At 46.3% G+C, this 20,512-nt stretch overlaps 1 protein-coding gene across 4 annotated transcripts in view; it reads right to left on the minus strand.

Moving 5' to 3' along the window:
• MYO7A (myosin VIIA) overlaps positions 1-20,512 on the minus strand; it is a 344,985-nt gene that overhangs the window by 287,298 nt on the left and 37,175 nt on the right. For all 4 annotated transcript variants that reach the window (XM_077451417.1, XM_077451415.1, XM_077451416.1 and 1 more), the window contains one exon: positions 221-334. In XM_077451417.1, coding sequence (XP_077307543.1) covers positions 221-334 — 114 coding nt within the window. The remainder of the gene's footprint in view (positions 1-220; positions 335-20,512) is intronic.

Raw genomic sequence — 20,512 nt, forward strand, 5'->3', positions numbered from 1 at the left:
ACTGCCGGACTGCATTTTTAAAAGTTATCCTTACAACTGAAATCGTCACGTCCGGGGTTAAAAAGACGCCGATCGTGACTACAAAGACACCTAAGGAATCGCCCACCAGTGACACAGGTAGAAAAAAAAAAAATCGGCAGCGGAATCCAGTTTTAAGGACAGTAAACTGGCCCTTTGTTTAGAAGGTTTAAAGACCCCTGTTCTAAATGAGTAGACTTACATTTCCTTCATCATCCAAGACTTGGTTCTGCCCAGAATCAGACAGTTTAACCACGGCTCCAACCGGTACATCAAACTCCCGACCTGTCTTAAGGTCCAGCCAGACATAATCGCCCTATAGGAAAACCAAAAAAAATGTTGATTAGTAAATTCTCTGATATTTTACTCCAAGTTTCAGTTCCTTCCTGCCAAAAGATTCCTGCTTTAAAAACAAAATAAAACAAAAAAACTTGAGAACTTTGGTTTTGGTTTTATAGGCATATTCAAAGTATCAAGTTATGATGGTATACAGTATATAGTAATAAAACACAGTGAGTGCTTTAGCCCTTGTACACACGGTCGGAGATTCCGACGACCAAATCCGTCGGAGTTATTCCGACGGATTAATTCCGGACGAGGTCCGGAAGTGATGTTGCATACACACGGTCGGACTAAGTTGTCGGAAAATCTGATTGTACATAACGTGATGACGTTATTTCATTAGGACGGGACTACGTTCAGGCTAGTAGCCAATAGCTTTGGTCTAGGAATTTGATCTGAGCATGCGTGGCACTTTGTCCGTCGGAGTAGGCTACACATGATCGGAGTATGTCCGATAGGAGCATTTTGTCGGAAAATATTTCCGGCAAGTTGGAAAAGTTGGTCCGACGGATATTCCGACGGAAACAGTCCGATGTAGACCACACACAGTCGGAATATCCGACAAAACGCTCCGATTGGAAACATTCCGCCGGAATCTCCTACCGTGTGTACAAGGGCTAAGAGGTGAAGCTGCTAGAACAAAGGTGACCAACCCTATGAGTCGAATCAGTAATATACAAAAAGTGCAGTGCTAGAACACTCTAACAACAAAGTGTCATAAATAAACTTACAAAAAATCTTTTGTCACGCAAACTCATAAATCACAAAAAAGTCGATAAGGTGCATTAAGTGCAGACTGTGCCAAAGGTGAAAGAGAATCATCCAATGTTGGTATGTTCCAATGTGATAACAAACATAAAGTGACATCAACGCTCCTCTGTATAGAGTCACTCCAGTGGTTTCCTTCACCAATATGCACTCACCATAATGCCATTGGTAAACGGCATTGTATCTATCAAGCTTGGGCAATTCCCAACAATCATCCAGCTGCTCCTCCCGAAAAACAATGGCACCTCGCACAGAATCCTGGTCAAAAAGATGCTCGCCAAAAGGAGCCTGAGAAATGATTTATAGTGTAGCAGTTTTTTTTATTTTTTATTATGACATACAATTTAAAATAAGGGATGTACATCCAAGTAAAAACAAACATAAATGAACAAACTTACAATTGCCGCCGAGCCAGACCTTGGATATGGCGGGGTGGCATCAGCGCGTAAGGCTGCTCACTGCTTTGGTGTTGGTGTATCCCCTGATGATGTGCAAGAGCACGAAACGTGTAGGGAGGAGCCTTACGTGCTGATGCCACGCCATCCTATCCAAGGTCTGGATTGGCGGCCATTACTGTAAGTTCGGACGTTTTACTTGGATCCCTTATTTTATTGCATTCTGGTGAGTGCATATTGGTGAAGGAAAAAAACTGGAGAGAAGCACTGATGACACTTTGTATGTGTGTTATCACGTCAACATATCATCATTGGATGATTCTCATTCACCTTTGGCACAGTCTGCACTTTTTGTACTTTTTTTGTGATTTATGAGTTTGTGTGGCAAAATATTTTTATATATCAAGTTATGATGTTTTTCAAGCCCATATGAATCTTCACTTGAAATCAGCTAACAAAAATTTGGAAGTAAAATGGAGAAAATCAAAAGGTGTCCAAAGAATTAAAGTAACATTTCTTTAGAAAGCAGCTACACCCTGTCCCCTTCCAGTATGTTGCAAAGAAGAACCCTTTCTCCCTGTGTTCAAACAGTAGTCTCTCTCTGCAGAGATCTCAAATGACCCCCGTGCTGAGTCAGAATTAGAACTCTCCAATTAGCAAAGCTCATGCTCGCTGCTGATTGGAGAGCCCTAGCTTTGACTCACAGGGGTTGTCAACTTTGCCACCAGGACAATAAAGTTAAGGTAAATTCCGCCGGAGAATAGTAAAAACCACAAAGAGGTTCTAACCTATTCCTACATTATCCAAAATGATATAAAAAAAATTTTTTTAGCTTCTCAAACTTTTTGCCACACTGCTGAGCCATGATGCTGACCCCATCTGACACTGATGTCCCAAACTCTTCACCCTCACACTGCAGTCTCCTACTCCTCACCCCCTATCCAACACCGCTGCCTGCTGCTCCTCACCACCAATCTAATGCTGCTGGCCCCTGCTCCTCAACCCCATCTGACCCTGCTAGCCCCTGTTCTTCATCCCCTGCTCTTTGCCCATTATCCAACACTGCTGCCTTCTCCTCACCGAATGCTGCTGGTCCCTGCTCCTCACCACCATCCAGCAATGCTGCCCTGCATTCCTACCCCACCATCACCCTCATATGATGCTGCTAGCCCCTGCTCCTCACCCCCTATCCAACACTGCTGGCGCCCCTGCTGCTCAACCCCATCTGACGCTGCCAGCCCCTGCTCTTCATCCCCTGCTCTTTTCCCCCTATCCAACACTGCTGCCTGCAGCTCCTTATCACCAATCTAATGCTGCTGTCCCCTGCTCCTCACCCTCATATGACCCTGCTAGCCCCTGCTCCTCACCCCCTATCCAACACTGACGGCCACTGCTCCTCACCCCCATCCAGCGATGCTGCCCTGCATTCCTACCCCACCATCAGCTACTGCTATCCCCTCCTCCTCCATTACCATCCAACATCCCCCCACCCCCACCATTCCCCCTATGCTATGCTATTGGTCCTCACTTCTCACCCCCGTTCTGACACTGCTAGCCCCTCGCTCTGCTTAACCCCATCCAATCCTGCTGTCTCCAACTCTTCCCTCCTATATGAGGCTGGGGTCCCCCACTTCTCACCCTTCATCTAATACTGCTGGCCCTCACTCCTCAGCCTTGATCTGACTCCTCATCCTCCTTCATTACGGACTCAACCCGAGATAGTAGGAGCCACCTGGGATTGCCAATAATGGGTGTTGTGTCAGAAAAGGAGAAGGACACAGAGGGCATGGTTGCTACCAAAGTTGTAGGGAGTATATTGGAGTGGATTGGACTCTACATCAAGGAGGTGTAAGGGGGTGACCCTCACTGCTCTAAAGCACCTTCCTTCCTGTCACCCGCCAAAGTCATAGCATACCATCCCCCTGCCTCCACCACCACCCACCTTAGGTCACAGCACCTCTAGCCCCTGCTCCCTCCAAAATGAAAGACAATTTGGAGCTATGATAATATGAATGGAAATTATCATTTTGGCGTGGGGTTCTGGATTTGGGGGGGTGGGGAGGGGTCCATGCCGTACCAGGCCCGAAGGAACCCCACTGACAGCTGATGACCCATCCATTGTTAAGGAAGCGGCAGCCAGCTTGCCGTCCAGCTCCTAGGTAACCAGCTGGTTGTTAAGGATGCCGGCGGTCACTGCTCCTTATAACATGCTAGCACTCCTAAAAACACTTTTTTGAAAACTCTCCTAAACACTGCAAAAAGAATGGTGGCAAAAAAAGCTTATATCAGCATTATCCAGCATTTTTTCTAGCGTTTTTTTGAGCTGCTAGTGTGTAGGGAGCCTAAGTGCCGATTCACACAGGGGCAACACGACTTCAGCGTGACTTTGCAAGGCGACTTCAACGCGACTTCGAGTGACTTCAAATCGACCCCAGGATAGGCGACTTTCGCTGTGGCCAATCAGAGAATAATCAGCTCTCCAGGAGGGAGGGGTTTGCCTGCGTAAACTAATTTATTTTCCTGTAAAGTCGCTTCAATATAGATGCTAGACTTCAACGCGACTTTGAGCGACTTACAACACGACTTCAAGTCGCCCCCAGGACAGGCGACTTTGGCTGTGGCCAATCAGAGAACGATCAGCTCTCAGGGAGGGATTTGCCTGGGTTAACTAATTTCTTTTCCTGTAAAGTGGCTTCAATATAGATGGAGATCCGAATTGGAGGCGACTTCCATTGAATTCTATGGGTAGAAGTCGCCTTGAAGTAGTACAGGAACCTTTTCTGAAGTTGAAGCGACTTCATTAGTGTACAGTAAGATGGCTCTCATTGACTATAATGTAATTCCCAATGTCAAGCGACTTAGGTTGACTTGAGGGCTGACAAGTCGGATTCCAAGTTGTTGTAGTGTGAAATTACCCTAAAAGTACACGGTGATGGGGGCGCAGGTTACTTGCCTTGCCCTGGGCGCTGACAACACACGCTACGCCACTGGGTGAAGCTGTTTATTGCAATAGAGTGTATATACAGCTCCTGTTATTTTAGGTAACCCTGTCCCTTCTGGTCTAGGATTTTATAGCTAGTTTTAGCTTAGGGCTCAAAAATCAGCATAGGTTAGAGTCAGATTAGGAATTCAATGGCCACTTCTGGTAGTTAGAAGTCTGGTTGCATGTCAGATTGCATGCCCATACATGGTCAGCTTTTTCATTCAGCCAGATAATTGTTTTCAGTGGTAGCTTACATGAGAGTCACAAAAACCTCATTGCTCAGGGAACCAGCAACCTCTGGAGGGACCTTTTTCAAGAAAGGCTGCCTCAGACAACTGTTATCGAAAACAAATGTCCAAATTGGAATATTTTCCCTGTCCTGGAGGAAACTGTAAGATTTTGGATTTTCCATCATGTTCTGCATCCCCCCTCCTGGGTAGATTCATCGTATTTCTCCTAGTGGCCATTGTCCATGGGACTGAAAATGGAAGGTTCAGCATTTTCCACTCTTCACCAAACCAGGAGGTGAGGGGATATCTATTCAGTGACAGTTAAAGAGACATTTCCCTAATTCTGGAGACATTTCCCTTCACTTCCTGTTGTGTCTCCCAGGCAGGAAGTGAAAGGAAATCCTCTTAATAAGACACGGACACCAAAAGAAAGGGGGAAAAAAAAAAAGCCCTACCTGGTCAATGCCAATCCACCCAAAATGGATATCTTAATAGTGGAAAACTTTCTGAACAAGGCTAATGACTACTTAAAGTGGAACCTTATAAAACTTCTGCTTTCTGAACCTTATTAACCTTATAAAGCTTCTGCCCCAGAACATCTCTCAAGGACACCAGGACCTCTGTCACCATGGCAAGGCTATCAAAGATCACCGCTCACCGGTAGTAGGGTGCTGGGTTTCACTGCCTGGTTAACGTTACGCAGAAGTGCCCACTTGCCCTGGTCTTTCTCCAAGACGTCCTCTACTCCTCGCCGGCGATACATTCCAAGGAAAATTCGGTCAGCCTTCCAACGAACAACGTAAATGGCCAAAGGACGTCCTCACCATTCTCAGGAGAAAAAACGGTCCACTTTTTCCACCACCAGTCTCCCAACTAAGTAAGCGTTTCCATGTTACAATTGGTGTGTTGCCAGTCAAAAAAAGAGGCCGAAGATCCTTTACGAGTAAAAAACGCAGTTTGTGGTGAGCACGAGTCCAGATTCCATGTGCCGATCCAATGTGGCCACATCACCGACCACTCGTACACAAGTACAACCAAGCAGGTCTTCTTTTTTTTGCAGACTCAGCTCATGTCAGACGTCCTCCTTGGCTGCTTCCTAGTGAACTCTGAGACGTAGAGAGAGAATTTGAGTCCCTTTTGTACTTATTAATCTTCAGATGGGTCCAGTGGTATGTAACACATGGCTTCTACATTAACTTAATTCCTTAACAACCAGCAAGACACAGAGCACTGAGGCAACCCAAAACCAAGACCCATCTGCAGCTCCTCCGAGTATAAACAGATAACCTAGATCCATAGCAACTGAATTTTAAATAATTCATTGATTTGTCACCTTCCTTAAGCAGTGTGCTCTCCTTGGAGTATTGACTTGTGTCCGAAGCGCATGTCAATCAATTACTCATTAGGGCAAAGCCAATAGCTGTTTGTGAAGGAGGTTGACACAGCTTAGCCATCAACTGTCCCTTTTTTTCCCCTACCTTAGTAAAAATAAATACTTAGATGGCAAAATAGTTTATTTTATAATCTTTCATGAGAGACATATACTTATACTAACAGGTAATACAAAAAAAAAAAAAAAAATAATAATACTAAATATAATATAAATAACAAGACATATAAAATGAGAAAAGAAATAAAATATAACAAAAATAACGTGAAAAACGAATAAACTTAAAGAGGGATTCCACCAAAAAAAAAAAATATTAAAAGCCAGCAGCTATAAATACTACAGCTGCTGACTTTTAATAAATGGACACTCACCTGTCCCGGGTTCCAGCGATGCCGGCAGCCGAGGCCGATCGATCGCTCGGCTCTCGGCTGCTGTAGTCACCATTCTAGGTGAGGGAATCAGGAAGTGAAGCGAATCGGCTTCACTTCCCGGTTCCCTACTGCGCATGCGCAAGCCGCGCCGCGCAATAGGAATTCTCCGCGCTGTCACTGGGACCCGTGTGTGTCCCAGCAGACAGCGCGGCAGGGCAGGAAATGGCGTAGACTCCCACGGGAGTCTATGCCCGGAAGTGGGTGAAAATACCTGTCTTTGACAGGTATCTCCACCCCCCTCCCCCCTGAAAGGTGTCAATTGTGACACTGGAGGGGGGAAGGGATCCGATCAGCGGAGGTTCCACTTTAGGGTGGAATCCCGCTTTAAGGTCACCAAATGTGTTGCAATCTCATAGTTGCCAACATTGCAAAAAAAAAATCCGGGACACTTTTTTGGTTGTAGGTGGAGTCATATTATAATTAGGGGGCGGGGCATGCGTTTGTAGGTGTGTCATAGCAAAAAAAAGTCGCTCGCTCCCTCCCTCCACGTGGCGCCAGCGGCCGAGTGTCCGCCAGTTTCTGCCTGGCTAGCTACAGTGGTTCTGACGTTAGTCCTCATCCTCCTCAGTCCCTCTTAGGCCGAGGAGGCAGTGTCAACACAGAGGCAACCTCCTCCGAGCTCTGGCTCTGACGCAGCAGGCGCAGGCGCAGTAACACAGCAGCACACACCTCTTCTTCCTTCCATCCACGTGGACTAACTAGCCACGCCCCCGCTTGCAGTATCGGCAAATGAATGACGTGAGAAAGAGCATGTGTCCTCCTTGTCCAATGGAAGACAAGGAGGACAAAATGAGGCAAGGGGGGGGACACTCTGGGGTAGAGGGAGGACCAGGCTGTTCTAAAAGCGGCAAAATAATTAACACTTGATTGCCCAAAATTTCAGATGCCCGGGACAAGCGGCAACATTCGGGACAATTAATGGGACAAATTAAAATCGGGACAAGGCTCGAAAATTTGGGAATGTCCCGGGATTTTCGTGACTATTGGCAACTATGCAATCTGGCCGTACAATCTTTGTACAGTCAACTTCAGATTTACAAAAATATATGTATCCAGATAGGTTTTTCCTCTCATTACATTAGATCTAAAGAAGATTGTACAATCAAATTGTAAGTACTTCACTAAAAGGATGCAGCAGCTCCAAGCACTGTATGTACCGTAAATAATCCTCAGCTAATTGCAATATACGGGGAAATATTCCAGCAATGGGATGGGAATTTCCCATCTCACTCCCAGGCTGAGCAGCACTAAGCCCTTCACAGGAAGCTTAGTATTCTACGCATGAATACTAAGCTGCCTGTGATTGGTTGGGCGAATGATGTCAGCCATTCAGAGGAAGCTTTGTATTCATTCTCACCCAATGGGCATTTTACATTGAACTACCAGGCAGCAACTGCCATATCAGTGTTCGGCACGTGGACTTCACTTGGCGTGTTGCCTAAGTTGGCCACCAGTCATTTTAGTTTTTCAACTTTTATTGCTGAACTTCATTCTAATGCCGCCTACACACGACCGGACTTTTCGATCGACAATCCGACGGACTTTGCAGCTGAAGTCCGCCGGACTTTCAAACGAACGGACTTGGCCACACACACAATCACGCCAAAAGTCAGACGGATTGGAACGTGATGACGTAGAATGAGGAAGTTCATAGCCAGTAGCCAATAGCCGCCCTAGCGTCGGTTTTAGACCGTCGGACTAGCACACAGACGACCGGATTTTTTAACCAGACTCAAGTCCGTCGGAAAGATTTGAAGCAAGTTTTATTTCTAAGTCCGCCGGACTTTTGGGAAGAAAAAGTCTGCTGGAGCCCACACACGATCGAATTGTCCGACGGATTTCAGTCCGCCTGACCAAGTCCGTCGAAAAGTCCGGTCGTGTGTACGCAGCATAAGGGAGAGGGTGCAGAATGCCCAAAAAATGTAGTTATTCTGCAGTAGAAGTGGACCCTTTAAAAGGAATTGCTGGCCCCATGGTAGCAGCCAGACATACACTATATTGTCAAAAGTATTGGGACACCTACCTTTACACGCATGTGAACTTTAATGTCACCCCAGTCTTAGTCCATAGGGTTCAATATTGAGTTGGCCCACCTTTTGCAACTATAACAGCTTCAACTCTTCTGGGAAGGCTGTCCACAAGGTTTAGGAGTGTGTTTATGGGAAGCGCATTTGTGAGGTCAGGCACTGATGTGGACGAGAAGGCCTGGCTCGTGGTCTCCGCTCTAATTCATCAGGCCAGTCAAGTTCCTCCACCCCAAACTCCCTCCCACTTTATGGACCTTGCTTTATGCACTGATCCAAATCATTTGGTGGAGGGGAGATTATGGTGTGGGGCTGTTTTTCAGGGGTTGGGCTTGGCCCCTTAGTTCCAGTGAAGGGAACTCTTAAGCCATCAGCATATCAAGACTCTTTGGACAATTTCATACTCCCATCTTTGTGGGAGCAGTTTGCGGATGGGCCCTTCCTGCTCCAACATGACTGCGCACCAGTGCACAAAGCAAGGTCCATAAAGACATATATGAGAGAGTTTGGGTTGGAGGAACTTGACTGGCCTGCACAGAGTCCTGGCCTCAACCTGATAGAACACCTTTGGGATGAATTAGAGCGGAGACTGTGAGCCGGGCCCTCTCAATTGACCTCACAAATGCGCTCCAGGAAGAATGGTGAAACATCCCCATACACGCATTTCTGAACCTTGTGGACAGCCTTCCCAAAAGAGTTGAAGCTCTTTTAGCTGTGTAGCAACGTCTCGGACCTCCAAAGGCCTAATGGTGACCTTCAGAGTCAGGGATAGCTGAGATCTGTCTTTGTAAAGTGGGTTACAAGGCATTGTGGGTATGACGCGAGATGGAGTGATGGGTGCCAGACACTTTTTGAATGCAAAAGAGATGTATTGTCTCTCAACAGAATGGTGGGAGAGAGGGTTAGGGCCAGGACACCCTTGAGTAGATGCAATGATTATTGGCAGACTCAGAAACTTCTATACGTAGACAGCTGTAAACAGCAGGGGAAGGCCTCCAGCCAGATACCACTTCTGTATAGGTAGGACCACTGTATCCTATGGCAACAATCTTGTAACAGTCACTAATGGTAGTTGTATTTAACTATTGGCAGCACAGAATAGTTATTTTCTTACACTGCAGTCTCTCACTGTAGACTTTTACTCACTGGGCTCCCAGTCTTTCATTAGACTTCCAGATCCAATCGCCACTGAATCTCCTGAGCTCTTCCAGCTAGCGCACTCAATGACCCTCAAGCGTCACCCCTACTGTCCTACTGGGTCCCTGGCTTGGCACTCGATGATCCTCAAGCGTCACCCCTGCTGTCCTACTGGGTCCCTGGCTTGGCACTCGATGATCCTCAAGCGTCACCCCTGCTGTCCTACTGGGTCCCTGGCTTGGCACTCGATGATCCTCAAGCGTCACCCCTGCTGTCCTACTGGGTCCCTGGCTTGGCACTCGATGATCCTCAAGCGTCACCCCTGCTGTCCTACTGGGTCCCTGGCTTGGCACTTGATGCTCCTCAAGCTTCCCCCTTCTTCACCAACCCTGGCTGGTGAGAAGACTGCTTGGATACTGGCTCTAGCTTACTCACAGTAGTCTCCAGGAACAAGGTGGATAGTCTCTTAGTGGCGACAGCTTCCCCTCCACCTCCCACCACAATTGGTTCCCCGTCCGGCTGAACCTTCACAACTCGGTTGGACTCCAATCCTGCAGTGCCAACCCTACGCAGCGTCTCCTGCTCCTGGATAGGCCTCAGGCAGCCTAGCAGCCAAGTGTCCCTGGGATAGGCCTCTGGCTTGGCCTCGCAACCTGGGGCGACATAACACATATCCACCCAGACAACCGTCCAGGTGGCACAGAACCCTGATCACCTGACTCCCCCCCAAATAAATAGGCTCACTCAGCAGGCCAAGGGACTAAAGAAACCACTGCCAATTGGCTGAGACATCCCATCCATTCATACTCTGATCTTGCTAAGCCCCCTGTCATTCTGATGTCATCAGCCACAGCGCCATCTAGTGACAGAAGAGAAAAGGTGCAGCAATTCCAGAATTAGAGGAGAATCAATTGATCTTCTAACAATCAGTCAGGATGATTAATACCTGACAAACTAAATTTATTAGTAACCCTGTCTAAACACCAGGGTGCTACATCTGCAAAGGGTGGGCCAACTTAATATTGAACCCTACGGACTAAGACTGGGATGCCATTAAAGTTCATGTGAAGGTGAACTTTTGACAATATAGTGCATCTACGACCCTGCAAGAGCAGTCACTTTTTTTGTTTTGTTTTTTGAATAGCAGTGGTTGGCTCTATGACAAACCTGGCTTGGACCCTCTGATAGCAGCCAAAGATACCTTGATTGAAGAGCAATAAATCTGTCCTAGGCAGGGGCGTCGGGAGGGGGTGGCTAGTGGGGCTGAAGCCCGGAATGTGACCTCCTAAAGCCCCGAGTGTCAGCTCTGCAGGATCTTCATTGTTAGCCCCGAGCGCTGCGGCGAGCGCCAGGACCAATCTGATCCCGAGCGCCGCCGAGTGTGGCCGAGTGCGGCCGAGTGCGGCCGAGTGCCAGAGCAGGTCCCGCCTTCTGGAGCCTGCACGTCTATGATGGACGTCCCACTGGTCCAATGCCGGGACCGCGGGACGTGTGACATCCATCATAGACGCTGTTGGATGCAGAAGGCGGGAATTACAAAGCGGCTGCCGCGCCACATCCCCACTTGGCGCTCGGGCAAGCCGTTCTCCTCTCCTCCTCCTCGGCTCCTCCTCTGAGGACTGGCTGCTGTGACACCCCGGCTGAGACAGGTCAGTGTGTGTTAGTGTCAGCGTAGTAGGTAGGTCAATGTATGTTAAAGTCAGTGTAGGTAGGTCAGTGTGTGTTAATGTACTGATCACCCCAGACTGTCCATTAGATTCCCCCTGCTCTGGGCCCCCTATGTGTATGCAGTACTGACACCTTCCACTGCTCCATTCTCCCCAAAAAGTATTGTGAAAAAAAATAAAAAAACTCCAACAAATAATAATAAATGAAGAAAATAATTCAAAAATGTCATAAATAATAAAAAAATAAAATGAAGGGCTCATTGACATGGGTTCTCTTGCGCATACACTGTGAATGAGTGGTTTGTTTAGAATATTTAATTTACTTTAACAAAAAAACATGTTTTCATTTTATTTATTTCCATAAAAAGGCCCATCAAAATCCTCAGCACCAGGCCCATGATACTTTTAATCCAGCCCTGCCTGTATCAAAAAAAGATCTGTGTACTTACCTCTTTTTAATCCTCTCCAGTCCAGTCATTCGATTCTGTAGGTCTGTGTAAGGGAGTGCTCAACAGTGACTCTCCCTCCTTTCCCCTGCAGCAACCACTCACTAAAACAGGAGAGATAGAGCTGCGGGATATTGTGACCGGACCAGAACAGATAAAGAATAGATAAGTATTTAAGTTGCAATATGTCTGCCTTAGTAAGTTAGAGGCTGGCTTCTGGTCTGAGTTTACATAACCTGACGACTCTCTCTTATCCCCTACGTGATGTTGCTGGGTGTCTGAATGTCCAATCCCCAACTACCAGAATTGTCACCTTGGAAAGCTGACCCATATTTTGGACTTGTATATTGAACTCAGTGGAGCTGGTTCATTTGTGTTTAGTGCCTTGGAAGGATCAGAAGTGGTGCTCATAGTTCCCCAGTCCCAAAAATAGCAGGAGAATGAAGGGAAGGTAATTACAGTCTACTGAATTGGGCATCACTAAAGTGTGCCTATTGCTTTGCCCTGTATGGCCAAAGCACAGATTCTACTCAAAACTTGTTCAGGCTTTTAAATAGGGTCTTAGCAGGTGTTTCTGACCCCAACTGCCAAAGCTCTCCCCAAACGACTGGGCCCATTATATGAGCAGTGGGTGCACAGTAGCCCTAACACTGTATACAACAGCCATTCTCAACCAGGGTTCCATGAAACCCTAGGGATCCACCAAAAATTGTTAGGGGTTACTTGAGCTGTGGCTGATTGACCTTCCATCTGCTGGTGCCTTCATAGTTTTGGATCCAGCAACACTTGGCGCAGAGCTAGCGGCATAAAACTGTTGATATTTTTTTACTGTCTGAATAGTGGCATTCTGACAACCAGGGGGGGGGGGGGGGGGGGGGAGAGAGAGATGCATCCTTTCTGCTGACCACCAATCTAATGCCGTGTACACACGATCGGAATTCTCATCGGAAGAAGCTCTGATGGTTTTCCAGATGGAATTCCGCTCAAGCTGTCTTGCCTACACACGGTCACACCAAATTCCGATAGTTTAGAACGCGGTGACGTACAACACGTACGACGGAACTAGAAAAAGGAAGTTCAATAGCCAGTAGCCAATAGCTTCTGTCTCGTAGTTGAATCTGAGCAGTGAGCATGCGTGATTTTTTAGAATTGCATACCTACGATCGGAATTACCGATAGAAATTTTTTCCATCGGGAAAATTGAGAACATGCTATCAATTTTTGGCTGGTGGAAATTCGGACAGATAAATTCCGATGGAGCATACACACAGTCTCATTTTCCGATGAAAAGCTCTCATTGGTCTTTTTCTGGCCAGAATTTCCGACCGTGTGTACGCGGGATAAGCGGTGTTCTTTCCACTGACTCCCCATAATATCATTTTAGCAGGGGTTTGCTGAGACCTGAAATTTTTTTCAAGGGTTCCCCAAGGGTAAAAAGGTTGAGAAAGGCTGGTATACAAGATACAGGCCTTGGTTGCCTATCAATTTGTATGACTATCCCCAGTGGCCCTGTTTCAATAACCCAGGTATTGGACACTCCTCGACAGCATCCGTTTGAACCCAACCACATGCTCTTTGACTCTGATAATTTTCTATTATTCCTACTATTTTGTGTTACATTTGTAATAAGCAGAATCATTTGTACATCAATAATCATCCATCTATCCCATGACTGGTCAAATGTTTGTACAGACAATGAATCGCTGATAAATTCCTACCAATCAATTTGCTATTAGTATCTAGGAATGAAGGACAGCTGTAATACTTGTAGTGGCTGCCTGCTCTCCCAAGGGAAGTGGGTCACTCCTCCCAAAACCACAGAGGCTGATTGATATTCAATTAATATCCAATTTTGTAGGCCTTGTCTGTGTTAGACTGACCTTCCCTCTGTTCAATAGGATCAATGAACCAACCAACTAACCAACCAACCATACAACCTCTCAACAAATGAATGGCCCAACATATGGAGGCAAATTGTATAGATCAAGACTCAGATGTCTTTCTACACCTTAACCACTTCCCACCCGGCCAATGTATATATACGGCGGGTGGGAGCCGCCTGCTCCTGATAGGACGTTCAGGAACGTCATTCAGGAGCAGCGGGATCGCGCGCGCGCGCGCCCGCGCAGCGGCGCGATCCCGATGTGCTCGTGTCACCCGGACACGGCACATCTCAGATCGGCAGGAGGGCTCTGTGATTGGCCCTCCTGATCACATGACGGCCGTGTCCAATCACGGCCGTCATGTGATGTAAACAAACAGCCGGTTGCTAGGCAATCGGCTCTCCTCTCCTCACACGGAAGTCACCGCTGAGAAGAGGAGAGCAGAACGCTGCAGCCGGCTGATGATCAGTGAGTATGGGCTGCTTTTCACAGCTTTTTACTCACTGATCATCAGTGTAGTGTAAACACACAACACACCACACAGTGAAAACACAGTCCCCACATATGTCCCCAAAACACACATGTCCCCAAAACATACATGTCCCCAAATAATAAAAACACATGTCCCTAATAATAAAAACATGTCCCCCACATATGTCCCACTAAAATCACATGTCCCAATGATTATCTGCACACATATGTACGTGATCACCTGCACACATATGTACATGATCATTTGCGTACATATGTCCGTGATCACACAAACCAATTATTATACACTTAACGGAATTTTTTTTACCAAAAACATGTAGCAGAATACATTTTGGCTTAAATTTATGACAAAATTTGATTTTATTGGATTTCTTTTCAAATAGAAAAAAGAAAATATTGTTTTTTTCCCAAATTTCCGCTTTTTTTGCGCTTATATCGCAAAAAAAAAAAAACGGAGTCGTGAATAAATAACACCAAAATAAAGCTCTATTTGTGCAAACAAAATGATAACAATTTCATTTGGGTACAGTGTAGCATGACCGCGCAATTGTCACTGAAAGCGCTAGAGCGCTGAAAGCTGAAAATTGGGCTGGGAAGGAAGGGGGTGAAAGTGCCCTGTATTGAAGTGGTTAAGGAAAAAAGGGGCATCCTTTGAAGGACAGTGGGGTGCACATTTTGAACAGAAAGGACAACTAGTTCACAAGAGGTGTGAAAGAGGCCATCTACGTCAAACCAAAATGACCATCCCTGAATGAGATGAGGGCCTTCAACGTCATCTGTCTTCCACATATATTGCCATTTTAACATCTCTACCTGGACTATTTGACATTTCACCTTTAGCCATGTACATCGAGGAATAACACTTATGCAGACCTTCTGACACAAAGGATGGAATTATATAACTAGAACAAGGAAGGTTACACAACTTTCAAACCTCCCATCCTGTTCTTGGACAATCGACATCTACACATTCCATTGTGACTGGATTAAGGCAGGGGTCTCCAAACTTTCTAAACAAGGGACCAGTTTAGTGCCCCATCGGTGTCTGTGGGAAGAAGAGTGGCCATTATTTGTGTAATTGTGAGGAATAATGCCCCATCATTGGTATCAGTGGGAGAAATATTTCCCCATCATTGGTATCAGTGGGAGGAATAGTGCCCCAACATTGGTATCAAAGGGAATAATAGTGCCCTATTAATAGGGTCAGTGGCGGAAATAGTACCCCATCACTGATGTCAGTGGGAGGAATAGTGCCCCATCATTGGTATCAGTGGGAGGAATAGTGCCCCAACATTGGTATCAGTGGGAGGAATAGTACCCCAACATTGGTATCAAAGGGAATAGTAGTGCCCTATCAATAGAGTCAGTGGGAGAAATAGTACCCCATCACTGGTGTCAGTGGGAGGAATAGTACCCCATCACTGGTGTCGGTGGGAGGAATAGTGCCACATCATTGGTGTCGGTGGGAGGAATAGTGCCCCATCATTGATGTCGGTGGGAGGAATAGTGCCACATCATTGGTGTTAGTGGGAAGAAAAGTGCCCCATCCGTGGTGTCAGCAGTAGGAAAAGTGCCCCAAAAGTGAGAGGAATAGTAAGTACCTCATCATTGGTGTCAGTGGGAGGAATAGTGCCCCAAGAGCCGGATAAAGACAAGCAAAGGGCCGCATCCAGCCCACGGGACACAGTTTGGAGACCACTGGATTAAGGCACTGGTGCTACCTGTGTAGAGATAACTGCTGGAGAATGTTACACTCATCACTCATTAGATCTGAAGACGTGTCTTGAAGAAGCCACTAGATGACTTCAAAATTAAAGCGGACCTTCAGTAATTTTTTCATCTTTCCTTCTATTAAATCTGCTGCCCTTGCCGTTTTAACTTTGGATAGTAAAAAAAAAAAAATGTTCTGCCAGTAAATTCCTTATACAGCCCACTTCCTGTTTCTGGTCTGGTCATTAGCCTAGGCTTATGACATCATGCACAGCTCTCTCTTTCACTCTCGTGAGAGTTAGCCAGCAAGGGAGGGGGAGGGGGAGAGGATAGGGATAGGTGAGTGGAGGAGATATGAGCCATAGGAGAGCCAAGGAGAGCTGCAGAGCTGGAGGGGGCTGGATGAGGGTAAAGATAGGAGGAGACTAAGAGATCTACTTGTATTTATCGAGAGAGGAGAAATGTGCAGGCAAGCAGTGGTGTAAGTGTGTCTGTCTGCCTGTATATGTATGTGTGTGTCTGTGTAAATCCAGGAAGTGAACAGGCAGCAGCTTCAGCTGCCCACAGTTAAAATGGCTGCAGCCAGATTTAGTGGAGGGAGATTTCTGCAGCATATTTGGCTAGTACAGAATCACAGTATACATAACATAATACACAAAGTGGTTGGAGGGAAGCTTCGGAGTGGAAAAGATGTTTTTATTACAAATTGTGTGGGCAGACTGCAGTTCCCTCTTTAAGGAACAAGTCCAGCTGAACGAGACTAATGTCTGCTAGTTTTTCTTTGTTGTTCTATAAATATTTTAATAAAGAATTGCGCAAGTTACAAATAAAAGTGAAAAATAGAAAATGGTTCTATAGACCCTTTCCAGTCTTCTGGAATTCAAAAGTAATGTAGAAGAGGAGGAGGAGAAGATCTCGAGTGGTCCTTTTAAAGGAAAGTGCAGGATAAATTCACGAATGATGATACCCTGAAGAAGTTCCGCTTATCCAAGGCACTAATCTTGGAGCTATATGCTCATCTCATTGGGTACCTTGAGCCCTCAACCCAGAGCAACCATGCCATACCAGCCATGATTAACCACTTCAATACCGGGCACTTTCCCCACTTCCTGCCCAGGCCAATTTTCAGCTTTCATTGCTGTCACACTTTGAATGCCAATTGTGCAGTCATGTGTAGTGGAGGACATTTTGGATCAAATGTCATACTCATGTAAATTTAGTTTTTTCCCTCGGAACAGTAGGGGTTCTGAGGGTTGATTGTGTAGGTTGGCCTTAACACCAGTCTGGCCAGGCTGTGTTTGAAGTTCTGCCTGGTCATGTGAACGGTGAGGTGCACATGACAGGCCAGAACCAGGTCTGGTTGGATATTTAAGTATCAGCCTTCTCTGAACCAATTAGTGGGAGTGCCGGGCCCGCTGAGGAGTCTGGGAAGGGGTACTTAAGGGGTGTGGATCACGTGTTTGGGAGAGGAGTTCATGAGACCCGTGGGGTCTGGTCTGGTTCCAGGACCGGGGTAGCCCTGTGAGGGGTCCCGGTCATGGGGTGTTCAACACCCCGCAACATGTTCCTGTGGAAGGCCCCTGATAGACCCGTTTGGTCTGTTGTAGGGATCCGTCTGTTCCCGAGTCTCAGACCCAGCTGGTCCAAGGCGCAGTAACTGAGGGAGGATTCAAGGTGTCCGGGTGTGCTCTTGGCTTGGAGGGGCACCGCAGCTCATGGAAGTGACTGGGGGAGGACTCTTTGGAGGAGGGCCGACAAGTGGCATCCTGGGAAGTGTCTGGTTACTGAGTTGGGAAGGACATTGATGCTTCACACTTTTCCAGTTCCATTGAGGAGATGGGAAACGTTCCAGGTAAGGAGGAAAAAGGTTCCTGTTCACCTTTAGTTACAACTTGTACACGTTCATAGGATTGTTTCAAGTTTTGAGTCAACGCGCTGACTGCCATGATCTCTGGCTAGAGATCTGTTTAGCCTTGAAGTACCCAGCTGCGAGTGGCTACTCTCTGGGTGGAATTAGAGACTTTGCTAGACCTACAGTTCAGTGTGCCTTAGTTCTTCACCCGTGCCCTCTGTTCCCTAAGAGAATGTGTTGTTTGTGTTGTTTGGAAGTTATCATCGCAAAATAAAACCCTTTAAAGAGGACTTCATCTGTGTCAGTGTTCAAGTCGTTGGGTATCAACCCTGGGAACCCCTAGACGTGGAAGAGCAGGCTGAGAGAAGGTAACTGGTAAGCCCAACAAGTCAAGGCCGCACAGCAAAGGGTTGTGGCCGCTACACATGTACAATTTTTTTTAATCATTTTGTTCCCACAAATAGAGCTTTCCTTTGGTAGTATCTGATCACTGCTGGGGTTTTTATTTTTTGCACAACAAATTAAAGAAGACCGAAAATTTTGAAAAAAACTTTTTTTTTCTTTGTTTCTGTTATAACATTTTGAAAATAAGTACGTTTTCTCCTTCAGTGATGATGCTGCACTGATAAGCATTAAAGATGGGCACTAATAGGCGGCACTGATGAGCAGCCCTGGTATGCAGCACTAATGGGTATTGATAGGTGGCACTGATGGGCACTCATAGGCAGCACTGAAATGCTGCACTGATGGGTACTTATGGGTGGCACTGATAGGTGGGCACTGATGGGCATGACTGATGAGGAGGCACTGGCAGGCATTAGTGATGGGCACTGACTGGCACAATTTGTGGGCACTGATTGGCATTGATTTTGGACCGGCTGTTATCCTGAAGGGTCAATATAATGGAAAAAACGCTTGGCCGTCATTGCTATAAGCCAGGCAGGAAGTGGTTAAATTGTTGGCTGCCTTTCCCTTTTTTTTTTTACACTTACACAAGCGAGATGCTTGCGATGACTTACCGCATGGTTTCATGCAATATTTGAGGTATAATTTTAAGGAGAGTTTCTTTGTGAATTACACCGTTTTTTTTTTTTTTTAAACGCTGTGCGTTATTTTAATGCATACTCGGATGCAGTAAAATATTGCTTAGTGAAATTGTGCCCACTGCACCTTACCCATTATACTGAAATGTTTTCCCAAGTATCTTCTAATATCTTCATACAGTTATAGGTATTGGGGTCTTTAAGTGCCCATAGATGAGTTATGATCAGAGGGTCCAATCGTCTTATAAGCAGGCATACTAGCTAAAAGAGCATAAGGGCAATCAATTCTTCCTTCGGAGGTGGTTTTATAATAGGGTAATCCAAACCTGCAGACCTGTGATCATTGCTCCATCTGACCATTTTTTGCTGTATTAGGAGATTACTTTTTTTTATGTCTATGCTTACCTTTCAACCTCAAACCTCGGCCAGGAACATTTTAGGTCAGGGTATCTCAACCAGGGCTCCATGCATCCCTAAGGTTCCTCCAGAGTTTGCTAGGGGTTCCTTGAGCACTGTCTGCCTCTTAGATAAGTTCCCACTGACACCATTAATCTTTTTAGCTACCTGTGGTGGTAATTCTTCCCAATGACCACAAGTGTTAGGAGCATTCCCACTGACCATCACACTAATGTATCATGAGTTGCAGCTATAGTCATTTTAGCAGGGGTTCCCTAAAGCTGGAAAGTTGTTTTAAGGGCTCCTCTGTGTTGAAAAGGTTGAGAAATGCTGATTTAGGTAGTTAGAGGGATAATGTAAAAATGAAGCATCAGTTCCACCTAGTGGAAGAATATGTTCATTACAGGCTTTGCATGGTTAAAGTAGAGCTCCACTCAAAAAGCCAATCAAAAAGCTGAAGTGGTTAATCAACAAGCTAACAAACTCTATGACTGTCAATTTAGAGAGAGACTAACTGGGCCTTAAAAAGGGTACAAGACTCCAACCCTGCGGCGGTTCTGGAGGCTGCAGTGGTCCGTTCTGTGGAGGCCTTAACACATTTACCCCTGCGGGGTCCCAAAGCTCCCTACGATTTGACACCCTCCATGCACACGACTCTAAGGGCCTGGAGGGCGGGACTGGGACTTGAGGGGTTTCCACGGAAGGGGTTTCCACGGAATGCCACACGCCCCCCTATGGAACAACCCTACCTTACCCCATCTCTACTCACTACCAGACCCCAAAATATGGGCCAAATGTGGTATTAAACTCATATCTGACCTCACAACCGGCACAACTATACACCCCTTCAATCACCTGGTATCCCACAATAATGTACCCCCCTCGCATGTATTCCGATTATATGCAGCTGTCTCATGCATTTAAAGCCCAAATATTACCCAACGACACGCAAATAGTGTAATCCGATCTGGAAAAGGTCACAAGGTATGAATGCACCAGGAAGCCAACTTCGGTTCTCTATGCGCACCTCATTAGGGTCTCCTCTCCAGATCTGTCAAAGCTCCGTCAAAGATGGAGACAGGACATCCCGGATCTAGACTCCGAGGACTGGGAGGACATGTGGGACTTCCCCTTCACAATCCTGGTCTCACTTCGAGACCGTCTCATACAATACAAAATACTACACCGGGCATATATTACCCTGTATAGATTGCATAAAATGAGTTCCTCCCTGTCCTTGGAATGTTGGAGATGTACTGGGGATCCGGGTGACTTCATACACATCTTCTGGTCCTGCCCGGCAAT

The sequence above is a fragment of the Lithobates pipiens genome, unplaced genomic scaffold (assembly GCF_037356315.1).
Source record: "Lithobates pipiens isolate NorthernLeopardFrog02 unplaced genomic scaffold, aLitPip1_a1.2 Scaffold_23, whole genome shotgun sequence".
Lineage (NCBI taxonomy): Eukaryota > Metazoa > Chordata > Amphibia > Anura > Ranidae > Lithobates > Lithobates pipiens.